The sequence below is a fragment of the Corylus avellana genome, chromosome 5 (genome assembly GCF_965113065.1).
Source record: "Corylus avellana chromosome 5, dhCorAvel1.hap1.2, whole genome shotgun sequence".
In the NCBI taxonomy this organism is placed as follows: domain Eukaryota; kingdom Viridiplantae; phylum Streptophyta; class Magnoliopsida; order Fagales; family Betulaceae; genus Corylus; species Corylus avellana.
This window is the reverse complement of record NC_142494.1, coordinates 29,638,052-29,653,253: the sequence shown is the minus strand read 5'-3', so window position 1 is coordinate 29,653,253 and position 15,202 is coordinate 29,638,052. Positions and strand designations below refer to the sequence as shown.

The following is a 15,202-nucleotide window of genomic DNA, read 5'->3' as shown; positions in this document are numbered from 1 at the left end:
CAAGACAAAAAGCCAAAAGGACTCGACTCTTTGAGCTACACATTCAACCAGAGAAGCATGCCACCAACAAAAGCACACCTTTGGAAATGAGAGAGAGAGAGAGAGAGAGAGAGAACCAAAATGTAATATAATTACATTATGCAGTCAATAAATTACATGTTACACAGTTTGACTTGAATGGCATTTCAAAATTGGGTATCTGGCTTAACACACGGTCACACATATGATACACTAAAATACAATAAAAAATGCCCTATACCTCAGAAGTGCCTTAAGAGACTCTCACTAGCCGCTGAAGAAATAATCAGGCGGTAGAAATAGAAATTACGCTTCACCAACAAAACATGAAGGAATTATGCTTCTTTTTTTCCTTCTTCTTTTTTTGTTCACACGGCGGCAGTACTTTGAAAAACATCATTGGGCTTCATCCTCTTTGCTAAACTTTTTCCTCTTTGTTGACCAAAGCATTTAATTGACTTTCTAACTGCACATCCCAAGACTGATCAGTGACAAGAATGCGTTGTGAAAAACAGAGAGAAACAAGTTTTAACCACCCTACGAATCTACCTCAATCATATGATTCACATATTGAAAGACCAACTCACATCCAGCCTACCACAGCAACAAATTGGGATAAGAGAAATATTCAAGATGCAAGAAAATGGGAACAATAAACTATTTAATTAAAGGATCACTAACAATCAACAAATCAAGAATAAATTAGTTAGGCAGAAAGAGCAATGCTTTTATACATGATTTGATGGAGAGAATGAGAGTTAATAAATTTGCAAGTAATGCACATATGCTTGTCATCTAGCAAGAGTATTCGTACTGCTTTGCCATGTCAAATGACAAAAACTGTGCCACCACACTTAATAGAATGGTTCGTACAGGTTGATAAGTCCGTAGTAGCTTCTAGGCACTAATGTTTTATAGAACTTCGAAAAACATTCAAGAAAATCAACACAACTTTTGTAGGCAATTGAGCAAAATTCAAATACAACATTGACAAAATTAAGTAGTCAGAGATCTTAATCCCTAAACTAAATATCAGATTTTAATTTTGTTTCTGAACTATCGATTATTTATATCTAGTTCTTGAAGTTTTAGAAACACCTCAATAATATCAGTATCCTTACCCTGCCTTATCATTACTTGTACAAACGACAATTACTGATGTTAAAAACATTTTTATTCATGTCTATCTAGTGCCTTGTGTAGTACATTAGGTTACAGGCAGGTCTCACAAAATTAGAACCTATGGAGACACCTCAGCAACAAACCTAAAATCCGTAATGTGCATGTCACATCACACGTGTCCATCTTTTTTCGACTTTAAGAAAATTGCACGTGATCTCATGTGCTACAACAACAATATAAGGGTAAATGGAAAAGAAAAAAAACAAAAACAAAAACAAATACATCAGCAGTTGTCATTCACCTAATCACAATAAAGACAGTAAGAATAACTTGGAGAAGATCTTAAAACTCTAAGAACTAAATTGAAATTATTGATAAACAATAAAATTGGAATTTATCACATAATACAGGAACCAAAATCATATTTTCACCCCTTTTTTTTTTTTTTTTTTTGTCTTTGGTAAGTACCTCAGAACTGATTTACTTCTAACAAAGTGCAGTCAAAGATGACATCAAGCAGAAAAGGCACCAAAAGCCATGCGCAGTCAATAAAAGATGCAAACCGTTTATAATAGGCAACAAAGCATAAGTGATCCATCTTACACAAATACACACCTGGGCATTTGTCATCTTATGCCTCTGCAATTCCTCTTCAAGGCTCCTAATACTGACATTGAAGATGAGATTCAGTTGAGAATGAGAGTAGATAGGAAAATATGTAATTAGAAATCATTGAGTTTCATCTTGTACCTTTGTTGCATATGAATCAACTGAGACTGCAGCTCTCTCTCCCTGGTGGTACCAGGAGGCACCTGCAAATTGCTCAAATTTTAGATCATTTAAGCAAATGACAAAAAACTGTCGTCTACACAACCAATTACTTCCTTTAATAGTAGAATAAATCTTCCCTCACAATAATTCAATAGAATGATGATTTTTTCTCTGAGATTCTGTTCTACAAATATTAAATCCAGATAGCTTCTTCTAGGTCAAGCATGGGCCATAAATAACTTCGTGTTTGCAACCATTTTTTATGTGCTTGGAAAGCATAGCACTTATTGGTGGATGGTTTGGATGTCATCAATGTTATCAGAGAAAATATCAACAAATAACGAAACCATTTGCAACATATGAGCATATCCAAATCTGATTATTCCGACCAATTCTTGAATGATTGAATCCTATTGCACCCAAACCCATGAATTTGATCTCCCATTAAAAGAATCACCAGTAGGATGGGAGGGTCTCAGCTGGCCACATCTTAACCCAAGTTTTCAAATCTCATTTCCCTTGATAATTTCATCAGGCAAAAATCTAAGTTACTACTCTATACATGCTCTAGGTGATTGTTCTCTTCTACAACCGTAAAATTAAAATATAGCTGATTACTACTTAAAGTAGAATAGTCTTTGACATTTAAGTGCATTTAGCAAGCAATAATTTTAGATGTTCCAACAAAAAGAATACCTGCAACAGGTCACTTGTGACAGCCTCAGCTGACTCTGCATGCTTGCCTGTATCAAGTATAAGGGGTCAAAACTAACAAAATCATTGCACATAGGATTAATCAGGAAAGATGTGAATAATCAAGATGAGATACATACCATAGGTTTGCTCCACGTACTTGATCAATTTAATAAGCTCTTCCTGTCAATATTTAGAAAAAACAAAAAAGAAATACTTTGAGACATAATATCTCTACAATGTAGGGTAGGAACTATAAATGCGTACATACCCTTTGCATGGTGTTCTGCTGCAAAACACATTGCAGAGACAGGAGAATTGAGGCAGGTGTAAGGTTGGGGGTTGTTGGACAAGTTGAACCTCCAGAAATTGGGCCAAATATGCAGTTCGTAGGACCCTGTATGGAGAAAAGAATGGCAATGGTTACAAAGCCATTGCCTAAAAGATAAATTGCTAAGTTCCATACCTATTTTCACAAATTCAAGCATCAAACCAACTCATACAAAATCAATCAGAATTTATATGGCATACCTTAAGTTCACAAGAAAAAGAATTACAGGAAAAATCAGAAGAATTGGCGTAAAACCTTCAAGCATGCCAAGCAAGAAAGAGGTGGTGAATAAATTCAAACCAAAAGAAATAGAAAGCAGTGCATAAGATGCAGTGCCTATTGAGATGGGTGTGTCAGTTGCACTCAACATATAAACCAAGCTTGGAACCTGAAACATGTAAAATAAATGTGACAAATAAATGTGACACCATATCCTGCTACCAAACTTCAGGATAGCAGGCAATACCATCCATAGGAATCAGGATGAAGGTGCATTCAGTAGCAGTGCTACTGAAACTGCAATTCATACAATGTGACGATCTATGCTATACAGAAGCAGGTGTTCATTATTTATAAATGGATGAACTGTTTTGCTATAATATGTAATTCATTACAACCATACTTCATGCATACTTTATACGATAATTTCACTCATAAATGGGTGAACTCATAAACTCCTTTCACTTTAAGTCTGGGCAAAACAAATGAAGACTTGCCCTCCACCCTAGCTTATCCCCTTCATGGGGTTGAACTCAGGACCTCTCCCTTAAGAAGATTGAAAGGTGCCAGTTATCTAGTAAGTTCTATTGCTTCCATAAACAGTCAAACTTGGGAAAACCGGAAAATATGTGCTAATATACATTCATAATGGAGCTGGCAATTTCAGTAGGAGGTAGTTTATTGTCTGAAGTAATTTGCTCACATAAAAGGCTAAGCCCAAGTGAAAGCTCCCCAGGTGAATGTTATGATCAATATTTAGTAATTCAGCATACAAATAAATATATTGTCAAACATGCCAAAAGAGAAGCAACCCGAGTACAAGGGAAACATAGACCAAATGCTTGCAACCCAGATATTCAGGTCCAAGAAAGGGCAAAAGTTCTAAAAGTAATTCCTACATACATTCATCAGTCTAATGATTAAAAACTCAAATACAGTTGGCTGCTTTTGAAATATGATATCGGACTCATGCAATCCACATGTTGATTTAGGTTGACTAGAGACGATAGCCTATGAACGCATATATACCTTGGGACTGAGGTCAGTGACCTTAAAGCGCCCCTTACGCTGTACAACTGATCCTTCAGACGTATCCTCAACTGCATGAGCAGATGCAGTAATACCATATTAATTTTTTTATGAAGTATTAAAAATGTGACATCATCTATAATAAGATATAGATTTGAGAGGATAAAAGCAAGAAAATCACAATAGACATACCGGATGAAATGCTATTGGCATCTTTCTTCTGACGATACATCAATGAACCACTATAGTTACGCTCGCCTTGAAATTTGGATTGTAGATGATCCCTTTATAACATTTTCAACACAGGAGTTATTACAGGTTACTAAATCCAGAATTTTTCAGTGTACTTAAAAAAAAAAAAAAAACTGATAGGTAATCAAGCAAATCTCATTAAAAAAACCGTAAGACACTCCTAAATACACAGGCTAAAAATAAATAAACGAGCTCACAGACACTACATTGGACGGTGAATAGTTAGGGTTGTCAAACAAAGTTGTCGCGTTGCAAGTCCAAGCAACCCCACCACATACTAACTATTCAGTAGGCCAGCTTTAACATATAATATCACTTCATATTTTACAACTGTGTTCACATTTGCCACAATGCCATGTAAAAACTGCATCCAAGTTTCTAGAAATACATATCAACTAAAGATCTACCACCTCGCATTTGAGGTCACATCACTCCAAGCAGCTCAGTGATATATCTACTAAAACATAACTGAAAAAGAGCAGTTCCCATAGGAGGACATTTATTAAGAAAAATAGGGATAAAGCAAACTGAACAGCATGCATGTCACCCACCAAAGCCATAACACCTTATGTTTCATGGCATTGCATTTAGGCAAGACAAGGCTAGGGTTGTGCCCCTCTGAGCTTAATAATGAATTGCATTACTTATAAAAAAAAAATAAAAAAAATAAAAAAATCACTTCAATAATGGGTGGGAGAGCAAACCAAAATAAATAAATAAATAAAGATATACTCATTAAGTTCATTTCTCAACAACCTCTTAATGACTAATATTGTGTAGAGTAAAAGAAGAAGAAGATCAACAGCCGAAAAGTCAAATTTAAAAGGAAAGGGCTTACCTGTCCCCATCACCAATAACCTTTTTAGGAGATAGAGCATTCTCTGGTAGTAGTGAGCCGCCCAAAAAAGCTTTATGCTCAGGAATGACAGGACGTGGTAAAATACTACTCTGTCCGGAACACTCACTCTCATTTCTTCCATTTTCTTGACTCACATCTCTAGGACTACTCGCAATTGCATCATCCTCAATGACATCAAAACAACCTCTGCATCAAAAGACATTAAATATAAGATGAAATGTACTGATAAAAATCAGACCGCTAAATTTTTTGTCATATGATTTGATGCAAAAAATGAAAAGGATGTTAAAAAGGGAAAATAGCAATTATTAATAGCTGCAAGCATCAAAAAACACTGCATACAATAAACTACTTAGGAGTATCAAATAGCACTTCTCTGTCAACAGAATGAGATTAAATATATTTCAATATAATGGTCCTTGGAAAAGATTTTGTAGTACACTAAGTTATTAACAATAGACATGAGGCCAACCTCCACCCCCCCCCCCCCCCCCCCCCCCCAAAAAAAAAAAAAAAAAGTCATACTTGAGTGCTTGAAGAGGTTTTATAGGAAATGAAGCAAGTGAATTCTCCAAATCATGAAGATCATCGAACCCGTCCTGAAACGAACAAAAGGAAGATGTCAAATATATGGAAGAATTGACTCAAAATTCAAAGATTCAAGGGAACCTCAGAACATAAATGCAATTACATTGAAAAAAAGAAAAACTACAAAAGCATATTTTAGGACTGGTAGTGATACCTCCTGATTAGGTGGAGCATTTGAATGGTTGGCCCTTTCATGGGACAGTCTCTCTGCTGGAAATCCAACATCATCATTCCTGTCTTTTTGCTTCTTGCTAGCATCTAGGTCTTCAGAATTTGGCATGCCATCATCCTGAATCTGTGGGCAATACAGTGCTAAAATAAGACAAAGCAGAGCAATAGGTATAGTTTTCACTAAGGAAACCCTTTGCCCAAGATAGTTTTACGAAATTAATTAATTACACATGAAACTCATAACTGACACTACTTACAAGGGCAGCCTGAGTTTTTAAATCTTCAAGGTTGAAATTCCAGGCACTTATGCCACGAATGTACTCTTGCTGCAAAATTACAAGAATTTGTATTCAGGATGTTGTTGAAATTTTGCAAAAACCAGGACATTTATGCTTCTATATTTGAAAGAGTCTTCTCAATGCATGAGCACAAATACATGAGTGAGTATGAATATAAACATCAGTTACTTTCTTAATGCATCAGTAATCAAGTAAAGAATGAGGGAATACAAGCAACCACAAGGATAGAAACATAAAAACAGCAGTAGAACCAACTTGAACACAAAATGAGGTAATGAAAAGAAATAAAACCAGGTATAAAATTCCTCAGAAATGTTTTATTTTAGTTTTGGCCCCATCGTGTAAAAAATTGAAAATGCCCCCCTTCTTCTAGTTCCCTCTTCCCCCAGGCATGGAAAATGCTGAGAAGTGAGAAGCGCCCCCTTCTTTCTTTTCGTTCTTTCTCAAGCCTCTCAAATATCAATCTCAAGTTTCCCATATTCTCAAAATTATCTTTGTTTTTTGGCCATGTACTCAGATAAACTGAGGGCATTTTGTTGAAGAATCATTCTGAGTTTGATCCGCTGCAGTCTGCACATTGCTGCAAGTCAAGGTCACAAAGGTAATCCTTTAATTTTGATTTTGTAGCGTAATGCAATCTTCTGTCTCACAGTTGGTTTGTTTGATTAAGCACTGTTTAGAAAGTTTGGGAGGGTTTAGTGACTAGATTTGAATGTTTATTATTTGTAAAATAAAAGATTACGCAAGATTTGAATGACTAGATTCTATGTTTTGTAGGCTGGACTGGTGGGAGCACAAAGAAGAGTATGCTTCTGGGAAGAGGATGAGAAGTATCAAGTATCAAGAGGTGATCTTGCCGTGCATCTCTACGGCTCTAGTCTTCTGTGATTTTGTCGTCTCTGCATCTCTACCGCTCTACCACTTTCTCTTCATTTCATAATTCTAGTGACCAGATTTTCGAGTACATAAATATTGCTATCTGATTTTTCTTCTTTTATTTAATTACAATGCCCCACACATTTTCTTTTTCACTTAAGCAAAAGTAGCTAATTGGACAACTGGTCCTTCTATTGAAATCTAAAAATCCTTTCTTTAAGGGACTATTTTGTCCATCTATTAAACATAGAGAATTTTACAAAGATGCTTGCCTCAAAAGCCTAAGACTTTATGCAAGTGCTCACCTGAGCACTAAGACCTCGTTTGGTTTACGGAATGTTTAGTCCATTAGAAAAGGAATAACTACTACTAGGAATAGAAGAGTGTGGAATAAAATAATTATTCCTATTCTTTAGTTTGGTAACAACACACACGCAAAAATTGGAATTGAATCAAAATTACGAAAAACCTCATATGTTTTTTTCAAACTCATTTAAAAAATAAAAATAAAAAATAAAAATAAAAAACTGAAATAAACTGGGCCACCCACAATAAGCGGACGGGGGTGGCCGCTGCCACCCCCGACGACCCGCAGGTGGCCGCGACCACCCCTGAAGCAAATATGGGGTGGCCGTAGTCACCTTGAAATGCGACAGGGGTGGTCGCATCACCCCCAGACAGCTCGGGGATGGTCCCTCGAGGTGTCTGGGGGTGGTGCGACCACCCCCAACCTCTTCTATGGGTGGCCGACCACCCCAATGGGTGGTCAAGCCACCCACTTTATTTATTTATTTATTTTTTAATTTTGTTTTTTTATTTCGTTTTAAGTTTAAAATATATATATATATATAGGGTATTTTTGAAAAATGTATTCCATTTTTAAGGATTAGCTAAGACACTCATTTTTGAGTAGCTTAACTAATCCTGTGTGTATGAAATTAGTAGTCCAATGAGAATAAACTATTCTTAGGAATAGTGTGTTACCAAACAAAAGAATAGCTATACTTAGGATTAACTAATCCATTCAAAGTATCTATTCCGCAAACCAAACGGGGCCTGAAGGTGAGCACCTCGGTACAAGCACCTCGCCTTGAGGCTTCCGAGCCTTGCTTGTAACCATCCAAAACAAGTAACATCGACTTTAGGTAACTATTAAAATCTACATTCCATTATTTGCTTGCAGTTTACAGGAAGCAACCCCATAACACTGATACAGGAAAATAATTCATGCAAATCCATGGTTTCTACTATAGGTCATTCCTTGCCAACCTTAGTTAGCGGATAACGTGTTAAAACAAAAACATCATACATAACGCGATACTACCACACAAATCCACTGTTATTGCCTCATCATAAATAATGTCTTTGGACATGTGTTCACAAATAAGCAATAGGCATGTATGTTTAATACCAATTTAAACACTTGTAAGGGAGTCCCCCAACACTTGCTTTCAAATGTGCAGAAGTGCAGGGTTTTCGTGTTTCTCATCACATGAGCTATCCTCAAGATTATTAGTCTCTTTTTTTTTTCAAATTTGGAGGCCCTCCCCCGACCTCATAAAGTGAGTAAGCTGAAGAGAGAGAGAGAGCGATCGGGAGTACAATGTATCTATAGTATTGAAAATTCTACCACAAGATTCTCTCAAATGACATTGTCAGATTTTCTTTTTCCTGGTAAGATTTGAACACCTTGCTAACTGAGGGGAGGAGATGCCACTTGGTCCAAAGACCATTGGCCAAAGAAGAAGCTCAGTTTAGAGAGGATGAATATTGCATACTCATTTCGCATCAGAAAACATAAAATATTAGGAAAGAGAAGAAAGAAACGACATGGGAGTAGAATGCAATATTATTTGTTCCTTACAATGAGTGAAGAATGCTCACCTGCGATAACTGCTCCTTATCCCCATAGAGAGCTTTGTTCTGCACAAGAAGATCAGCCTCTTTTGCCTAAAACAGAAAAGACAACCCAGAAGAATTATATCAAAAGTTATTCCATCTCTGAAACAGAATTTACAAACGAGTTCAGATTAGCAAGAGACCTTCAGAATCCTAAAGCGATCACCTAAAGGAGAAAGGCCTTCAAGAATGGCATGAGCCAGATATTCCTTTGTGCGTGCATGTTTGAAAAAAGGGTGCTTCATTAGCTTTTCTGAAGTTGGACGTTTTTTTGGATCCTTCACCAAGCAAGTGGCTACCATCTCTTTGAAAGCCTGGAAAAGTAAAGCCCTTCAATAACAATATTCAAGAGCGCTACCTGAAAGAAAGTTTTGAGTAAACAACAAAACCTTTGAAAATCTTCTGTCTCTTTCGTAGTCCAAACCTGGAGGTGCATTTTGTAAAGTCATCAACAAAACCTGCAAGAATAAATAAACAAGGCTAAAAAATCAAATTGTGAACTTATGCTGTAAAGAGAGTCAAAAAAAAAAAAAAAAAAAAAAAAAAACAAGAATACGAAAGCATTTTAAATCACAAGAAACTCAGAAATTTACTTTCATTGGCGGGTACTTAGAAAATGGGGCATGGCCATGAGCAAGTTCAAGTGCTGTTATTCCAAATGACCATATGTCCGCTCTATTTACAAAGATTAGAAAAGAATAAGATTGAGCAACTGGGGAAAAAAAGAATTAAAAACAAAACAAAACGAAAAAAGAGGGACCAAAAAACATAGATCAGACAAGCAAACTACTGACTTGAAGTCATAACCATGCAATTGCTGCATAACTTCTGGAGCCATCCTGACCAAGGAAAAAACAAACAAGGAGTCTCAGTTCTTCTATAAAAATTTAATTGACTCGATGAATCAAGGACTCTGGTGGGATCTCAAGAAGTGGCAAATCATGGAAGGCCCAAGAAAAATATAATCAGAAGAAAATGCACCAGCATGGAGTCCCAACAAAAGTATTTCTGGATCGTTGCCTATCTCCAGTATCAAACATGCATGCTGATACACCAAAATCAGCTAACTTGACAGCACCATTAGAATCAATTAAGATATTCCCAGCCTGCAAACCACAGAGAGAAACATTAATAAGAAAAAAAACAGAGTGCAATTCATGAGAAAAGGGAATGAAAGGATTAAGAAATTGACAAACAAAAAAGTAAAATATGACATATGAAGCAGACCATATCCTAGATTTAAAATAGACAAGAAAACAGACATATAAAGCTGGATTGTCATATGCTACATATAGATAAAAGAGATATATGCGAACTCAGAGGAATTCTACAAAATACCAAAAAAATAGGTTATCTCTTATCAAAAGCAAAAAGACAGGTCTCCCCAGCATCATATGAGATATTATATGATATAACATTTAAATATCGTCAGGAGCTCTCAGCTCTTGGCTTGAGGAAGCTATTTTCATACTTTTTTATGAAACATGACATTAACAGTCCATATTTTATAGTGGAAACAATAACTGACTAAACAGTGCTGTCCTGCAGAAATAAGGCACAAAAATCATTGAAAGAATGAGATAAGCTGCTGCCGTATGTTACCTTCACATCTCTATGGATAAACCCATGGGCATGAAGATAAACAAGAGCTTTCAGAACCTCACGCAATAAAGTAACAATAACAGCCTCCTCAAAACCTTCAGGATATGCAGATTTCATTATATGAAGGCAGGACCCACCAGCCATGTACGGCATCACAACCCAAAGGCTGTGGCTAGTAGTGAAAGAACAATGCGCCCGTAACACATTTGGATGATCAATCAAGGTCATTGTTTGTACCTCTCGCCGGATACCATCCTATGTAATTTTTAAAAAAGAAAAAGACAAGAAAAGTAAAGAAAAAATATATCAATATGACAGTAGCATTATTTCACATAATTATTGCATACTCTCTTTATTTTCATAAGAAACTGAAGTCAACAATGTTGCAATCAATTCTCCAAGAAAATGGTTCCAAAAACGTAAGCATCCTACAAATGCTGATACAAAAATCATCTTGCAAGTGATAACCAGTACAAACCTAATATAAATGTGTACCAACCATCAAATATCAACTAAATTTTAAGGATAAATTTTTTATAAAAAAAAACACTTAAACATCTTAAATTATTAGAGAGATTACCAGGTCATTATTGCACTTTTCCAGATCAAGAACCTTGATTGCAACTATCTCATTAAGTGGAACACAGAGAGCCCTGTACACCGAGGCGCTGACTCCTTCACCAACTTCTTCATATAACTTATAGTCTTTTGCATTGACAGGGAATTTTTTCTCTGGCACATACTCCATGATTCCTTCTTATACAACACCATTAACACCCTCTTTACTCCTGGATGTTCCAGAGAACATGAACAAAATGTATGCTGAGGAGGTAAGTGTCAACTCAATGTGGGGTTTCTTCCAATTTGGTAGCATTTTCCCTTTATTCAACAAAAAATAGATAATGTACCCAGTGACTTCATCAAGACAACTTTTTTATCCAATATTTCCTGAACTCAGAAGGGCCAATATTCTCAATAGCCAATGAGCATCACTAGCTGATAACAGTGTATACAAGATTTGTTAGCTCGAATAAGGGAAATATATAATTATAAATGTTATCATGTATTCCTGATAAAAGCACTGGTCACCATTAAATAAGTCAGGAGCCCAAAAGTAATCATTCTTTAGCACTTCTAGAAATTATCAATTCCATATCTAGTGTGTTCAGCAGAAGCACATGCTAATGTTTTCCAATCCTGACCTACCAAATACGTTCCCAGCACCAAACAAATGTTGTGCAATGTGTATGAGGTGTGTGAAGTATATGATAGAACGAACGTTTCTCGAGAAAAAATAAGCAGATAACTCCTAGAAAATCAAAAAGGCAATAATTAGGGTGGTATTAACGCGGGAGCAAAAACAATTAATCATTTTACCAGTTTAAATCAATGATTTCCGCACAATTTTGGAACACAATAAACATAACGAAGGATGATAACATCAGCATGGACAAGCAACATACAGAAGGAAGCCATTGCCTACATTAGTTTCTGACTAAAATCAGGAACAGCATAAGGTACATAAAAACTTCCATGATCTTGTATCAAGCAAAGAATGTGCATAAATCAGAAGCAATTTCAGTAACTTTGCGTAAATCTATACCTTTTGACGTTTTGAATAACAACCACCAAATCTCAATCATCAACCAATAAAATGGCTTAGTAACTTGCTCTAATTAAATTATTTCCCTGATTTGTGGATTCATCAAATAAATGCATGCCATTTATACCCTATGAAGGGGTACCAACATAACATGTGCATTATAGAATTCCAATCAAAATGGTTTCAAGGACATTCAACCAAGTACTGCAGTGCAAATAGCTCCAAAAAAACTCCTTTCTGACGCACACAAAAGAATGAAACTTTGAAATAGCTGAATCCTTGAATTCCAAATAGCCCTAGCACAAAGCTTATGAAAGGATACTACCAAAAGAGCCACGTCGCCAACATCTTCAACAAGCACTGTCTTAATTTGTTGCACAGGCAAACAAATGAAAAGGCAACCCCGATCTCTTTCCATTGGAAAATGATCAAAACCAGTATCTAAAGCAGCTTTTGCGCATAAACCCTAAATTCAGGTTCAAATGCAATACTTACAACAATGACTCACAAAAAACAAAACAAAACAAAAAAAAATAGTACTTTGCTTTCTGATTTACTAGTCAAAAGTTCCAAGTTTTCCATAAGCAAAATAATCATACAATAAATCAATACCAACGAAAACAAATTCCTACTTCAGGCCCATCCCAAATCATCAACTTGAACCTGCAATCACTCAATTTCCAACTTCACCTAATCCCAAATGGAATCATTACATTCCAAAACATTGAATTGACTTCAAAAGTAAACGAATCAAACATTCATGCTCAACGAATCAACAAAGCAATAAAAATAAATAAAAAGTCACAGTTAACAAAATTACATTTAAAAAATTAAAAACAGCAGATTTATCGGTCAGGTATACGGACAGACCTAGGGTTCATAAGCAAGTACATCCAACCAGAGCTGAATCTGACGCGTCTATGATAAAACGACGTGGATTCAGCTGGAGTTCGACGTGAACGAACGATGGTGATTATGGTGATGACGATGAGATGGAGCTTCAGATGTCCCCCTTTTCTCTCTCTATCCTATGTGTCTGTGTGTCTTTCTGTATCCAACTGTCCAAGTCTGCGGTCCGGGGATCGAATCTCTCGCCGTCCTTTTATACCCAAAGGAAATAGAAAAAGCGAAAATGCTTTCCAATATGACCGTCGTTAGCTCCTCTAGTTGCATCGATCATCGGCGTCAAATCTAGAAACAGAAACTCATCTTTTTTGGTAATACTTTATCTCATGTTTCAATTTTTCAAATCTTTTATTCATGTTCTTAATTTTTGTAATGTTTTCCCAATTTATTACTTGGAATTTTTTATTTTATTTTATTTGATGGAGCATAATTTTGTTACGTTAGGTTGTGAAAGGAAAACATTGCAACTTTAATGGTAGACGGAAAACATTGCAAAAATTAAAACATTAAAAAATACATTATAAAAAGAACGATAATTAGAAAAGATAAATGTAGTTTATCTGATAACGAAAAAAAATGTTGTTAAAACAGCAAAATGTGTCTTATCTAAAACTCTAAAAATGAGCCAAACCAAAGTGTAGGTGACAACATTTTTGACGGTTTGTTACCGATCACTATCCATTATTATTAGGTTGCTTGAATTTTTTGTGAAATTTGAGTTGCTTAAAAGAGAGAGAGAGTGTGGATGCGAGACCCATCTATCCGTTGCAGATAAGTCCCGTAACTCTATCTTTTTTAAACTGTCTGAATTTATTTAAAATTAGGATAGCCTAATAACAAAGAATCTCAATTCTTATAAAATAATGGTTTTTTTGAAAAGCAGTTACGTCGGTAATTCAGTTACATTTGAAAACCCATTTGAAAATTTGATATTTAAGAAAAAAAAAAAAATTCAAAGTTTGAAAAATGAAAACAATTTTCCAAAACTTTGCGACCTTTTGTGGAGCTTCTTTGGGGCTACAAGTACAATTTTCATCCTACTCAATTTTTCTAACCTACAATAGTAGTTCATGGAAAGTCTCTTATAAACCCAAATGATAAATTCAATCTCCCATAGTTAGACTCGGTCGTTAAATATCCACCAATGATAAGCACATTGAATGGTTAACGGTGGGATGAGATGCACGACGTAGTTATCATTTGCATTTGGTGTTGTTTTTTTCAAACAATCAAACTTTATATGTTTTTCTTTTGAGGTTCTAGACTTCGTGTCCATGACCGAGATGCTTGACACTATTATTTACTTGCTAAGTTATGTTACGATTTAGTCACCACGTATGTTGAGAAAAAAGATACGTATACATAATTATATGTTAAGAGGATTCAAATCTATGTTAATTTTTAAGTTATTTACTTAATAAACAAGCTCGAATATGTTAAGGTGACACTCTGAGTTAATTATTTTTTAGGGCGTTACAAAATAAATGTGGACACCGCTTGTATTTCATGCAATGACGGAGTCAGAAATTTAATGAAATCAAATTAAAATTATGGTGATTAAATATTTTTAATATTTTTCCCGTGTTATATATTCTACTACGATGATGTTGAAATCTGTACGGTCAATTCTATACTAAGGAATACCCAAAATCACTCATACAAAATGGCTTAGAAGCTCACCAAAGTGAGTCAACGAGAGAACAATTCTAATGCCAAAGTCAGTTGAGAGCATGATAAAAGCCCTTCTTGCTATAGATAGCTAGAGTTCTTAAATAAGTGTGTTTGAATGAATGAACGAACATCTTACCTCCCCTTTTAATAATTTTTTCCTCCAGAAGGTCATTCCTTCCTTGTACGGCCCTGTCACGTAAGGTCTTATAACTAAGTTGTGTGTGCTTCATCCATGAATCATAGTCACACACTCTAGCAAGAGGTGTCCCTAATAATCATCTTTATATTACCGA

The 15,202-nt window shown here is 35.6% G+C and overlaps 1 protein-coding gene across 1 annotated transcript; it reads right to left on the bottom strand.

Annotated features, from left to right (window-relative positions):
- Positions 1 to 112: 112 nt before the first annotated feature.
- LOC132183433 (Protein kinase superfamily protein) lies at positions 113 to 13,577 on the bottom strand. The gene is made up of 22 exons (XM_059596869.2): positions 13,203 to 13,577; positions 11,310 to 11,725; positions 10,730 to 10,984; positions 10,109 to 10,233; positions 9,922 to 9,966; positions 9,721 to 9,802; positions 9,517 to 9,585; positions 9,271 to 9,441; positions 9,113 to 9,178; positions 6,311 to 6,379; positions 6,037 to 6,177; positions 5,820 to 5,893; positions 5,274 to 5,480; positions 4,376 to 4,467; positions 4,184 to 4,254; positions 2,876 to 3,001; positions 2,745 to 2,787; positions 2,608 to 2,654; positions 1,891 to 1,952; positions 1,756 to 1,807; positions 568 to 612; positions 113 to 484 (listed from the first exon to the last, which is right to left on the bottom strand). The coding sequence occupies exons 2-22, from the start codon at positions 11,475 to 11,477 to the stop codon at positions 437 to 439; spliced, it is 2,058 nt and encodes a 685-aa protein (XP_059452852.1). The 5' UTR covers positions 11,478 to 11,725; positions 13,203 to 13,577; the 3' UTR covers positions 113 to 436.
- Between the last annotated feature and the right edge of the window lie 1,625 nt (positions 13,578 to 15,202).